This window comes from Alexandromys fortis, unplaced genomic scaffold (genome assembly GCF_014885135.2).
Source record: "Alexandromys fortis isolate MF-2015 unplaced genomic scaffold, M_Fortis_MF-2015_v1.1 scaffold_7, whole genome shotgun sequence".
Lineage (NCBI taxonomy): Eukaryota > Metazoa > Chordata > Mammalia > Rodentia > Cricetidae > Alexandromys > Alexandromys fortis.
This window is the reverse complement of record NW_026067920.1, coordinates 23211715-23215432: the sequence shown is the minus strand read 5'-3', so window position 1 is coordinate 23215432 and position 3718 is coordinate 23211715. Positions and strand designations below refer to the sequence as shown.

The window sequence follows — 3718 nt, the reverse complement described above, 5'->3', positions numbered from 1 at the left end:
AAGATCATTGTCATACTTAATCGTTTGTAGATGTTCAACCTCTGCCTTAAGAATCCTGGATTCGTCTCTTAAAGACTCTATCAGACTTTTGTTGTCAAACCACTTAATACCAAGGAAAACTACTAATCCCAGAAGGATCCATAGATGTGGGGTGCTAGATACCTCTTGTAGGATCTCCCACATGGCACACTCAGAAAGACTGTTAAAATCCTGAATAGTAATATTCTCAGACATTTTATTTATAAAAGGAAAAAAATTTTTTTTACCTGCAATGACTGGTTCCTGCCAGAGGTGGCGAGAGAGTCCACCTGAGTCCCCGTGGAGAGCCAGTCTGAAACAACTCAAAACCAAAATTTATTCAAAGTGACCCCTTCCGCTGTGGCTGTTTGTGTTGTAAAACCGCAAATATTTAAGCTTCCGTGTTCAGCTCCAAACGCCAAGGCAGAGAGGGAGGGGCTAACTCCTCTGGCGCTGCGAGCGGGCGAGTGGAACAAAGCCTCGGCTGCAGGCGGCTCAGGACCCGCAGCGGCGGCCTCGGCGCTGCCCAGGCTGGGCCTAGGGTAGGTCAGCGCTGGGGAGGTGTGCTGCTGCGACCGCGACCGCCCAGGACCTGCTGTGGGCGCAGCAGGCTAGGGGGCGGGGGCAAATGTGCCCCAACGTTGGACGCCAAAATGAAGTGGCGGCTTAGATTAATGCAGACAAATTGTGATAAGTATTTGCACAACTTTAATGGAAAACCAGACTCACGAAACCAAGATTCCAGCGGAGTATAAGAAACAGGAAGGGACCCGAGGCCGCCCAATTTATCAGTAAACATTCACCCGAGGCGAGCCTGCCCCCAATGGGCGGGCTTATCCCTACACCAGTACATCAGAGAATTGTGGCTTAACAGTTGGGACTCCTATTCATTGAACTTTATTGGAAGTCAGTGGCTTTTCTATGATCAACACTTATCAGTGCTTCTGTCTACCATGTTGTCTTTGAAACGGAATGTGAGTTTCAATAGAAGTAATAGATGTGAAAACTCTTTGAAAGTAGAGTACTGTGCAATCTTAAGGTACTTTGTTCCTCATTTAATATACTTATATTTAGTGTCTTAGTTTGGCTTCTATTGCTGTTGTAAAACACCATGATCAAAAGTAACTTAGGGAGGAAAAGGTTTATTTGGCTTACAGGTTCCAGTCCATCATCAGTGGACTGAGGGAAGCCAAAGCAAGAAGCTGGATGCAGGAATTGAAGCAGAGGCCATTGAGGAATGTCAGTTTCTGGCTTCCCCTCTTGACTTGCTCTGTTTCCTTAGGACCACGTACCCAGGGGTTGAACTGCCCACAATGGACCCCACCCACATCTATCATCAACTAAGAAACTAACCCATCATTGCTCACGCCTTTAATCCCAGCACTCAGGAGGCAGAGGGAGGCAGATCTCTGTGAGTTTATTAAGGCCAGCCTGGTCTACAGAGTGAGTTCCAGGATGGCCAGGGCTACACACAGAGAAACCTGGTCTCAGGGGGTGAAACGGAAAGAAAAAGGAAAGGAAACCATCCCGCAGGCTTGCCCACAGGCTAATCTAATGGAGGCATTTTCTCAGTCCAGTTGAGGTTTCCTCTTCTCAGATGACTCTAGATTGTGTCAACACTGACGAAATATCAAATCAGCACATCCGCTTACTGTGTTCTTAAATGCTAGAGTGGAGAACCTAGCTGCAATGGTAGTTAAGGTTTAAGAGTATAAGGAAAGTGTAATGTAGCATACAATGTCAAGTAGTGTTCCTGAGCTGTTTGACGGAGATAACTGCAAAGTTCAAGTCACATCCACTGAACGACACTTACTTAGTTGTCTAATGGACAGCTCATGGTATCACTACAACATGTCAAACCAGGTCTACCGACAATAAATTATGTAAGATTTTATCAGAGGACCAATTAATTTGATTTTTTGTTTCCTTGTTTAGAATAATTTTTATTTCCCCACAATTATTGAATTTATATGTATGAGTATTTTGCCTGAGTGCATGTATGTACATCATGTTCATGCTCGGTGCCTGTTGAGATCAGAGGAGGCCTCAGATCCCCTGGAACTGGAGTTATGGACAGTTGTCAGCTGCCGTGTGAGTGCCTGGAACTGAACTTGAGCCTTTGGCAAGAGCAGCAAGTACTCTTGTCTGTTGAGCCATCTCTCCAGCCATCTGAAAGTGTATATTTAAAGTTATATTCTTGTTATTGATAGAGAATTTCTTATTTGGAAAGGGAATATTTTTGCATTTGTACTATAATCATCATTCTTTCTTGTCACATGATGGCCCTTTCTGAAAGTGTAGTCAATGATTAAGGTCAATTAAAACGTGCTCTGTAGGTAGGCAGCTTTGTCTAGTTGTCTACCAATCAAACACACATTGCTTTCTCTGTTGTCTTTGTAGTCTATCGCATCTGCAGACATGGATTTCAACCAGTTAGAGGCATTCTTGACTGCTCAGACCAAAAAGCAGGGTGGCATCACCGGTGAACAAGCTGCAGTCATTTCCAAGTTTTGGAAGAGCCATAAGACAAGAATCCGAGAAAGCCTCCTGAACCAGAGCCGCTGGGATAACGGACTGCGGGGCCTGAGCTGGAGAGTGGACGGCAAGTCGCAGTCCAGGCACACAGCTCAAATACACACCCCTGCTGCCATTGTAGAGCTGGAGTTTGGGAAGAGTGGGCAGGTGAGTTCAACAATGTGTTTTCACTACTTATTAGCCCATACGTCTATTTTACTTTTACTTAACAGTGTTTGTACATATACTAATCCTGTGAAATACATATGAAAAATTTGAAATTCTCGCCAGTTACAGCAGAGTCTATAAAGGACCATTGAACAGCAGAGTCTATAAAGGACCGTTGAATTGTCTCAGAGCCGAGTTGCCTCCTGTGCTGCAGTCTTGAGGCGACGGTAGGGTAGGGATGCTAGCTAAAGTTAGCGCAGACACACTGTGGTCTGTCACCTGTGTGATCTTCTGGTATGGGAAGTGATGTATCTCGATATCTTAATCATGTTAATGTCTATTCTAGAGACCTAGCATGCCATCACTGACCTTAGCTCACAAATAATTTTCAGTTTGCTCTTGACTATGGACCAGCGCTGCTTTCCTGTCTGTGATTTCTCTCAGAGCCATTCAGTCTCTGCTCCAGATGTCAGATTAGTCTCCCAGTGCCCTGGCTCACATTTTCTGAGGGGAAGAGGGGAAAGAAACTGGTAATTAGAGACTGTCCAGACCACTGAGTTAATCACATTCATTTTCCCATAAATAACCAAATAAGTGCTGTCATTATATTATCTCCTAGAAATATCTTTCTCTTCTTTCTTTCTTCCTTTCTTTTCTTTCTCTTTTTTCTTTCTTCCTTTTCTTTTTCTTTTGGTTTTTTGAGACAAGGTTTCTCTGTGAAGCCCTGGCTGTCCTAAAACTTGCTCTGTAGACCAGGCTGGCCTCGAACTCACTGAGATCCATCTGCCTCTGCCTCCCAAGTGTTAGGATTAAAGGTATGCACCACCATGGCCCTGCTGGTTGTTTACTTTTTATTCTGACAATATACACATTCTTCAGTGTCACTAAGAGGATTTGTTTTAGGACACCATGTCCCTGCGCAGATACCAAAACCCATGCTCAATCCCTTTACATATAGCCTCCATATATCCCCATTTATTTTTAAATAATTCTAGATTACTTATAATTCTTTTTTTTT

General features: G+C 43.9%; 1 protein-coding gene across 1 annotated transcript in view; it reads left to right on the top strand.

The window, feature by feature from the left end:
- Commd1 (copper metabolism domain containing 1) overlaps positions 1-3718 on the top strand; it is a 108579-nt gene that overhangs the window by 43387 nt on the left and 61474 nt on the right. The window contains exon 2 of the mRNA XM_050140949.1: positions 2419-2700. Within this exon, the coding sequence (XP_049996906.1) occupies positions 2419-2700 (282 nt within the window). The remainder of the gene's footprint in view (positions 1-2418; positions 2701-3718) is intronic.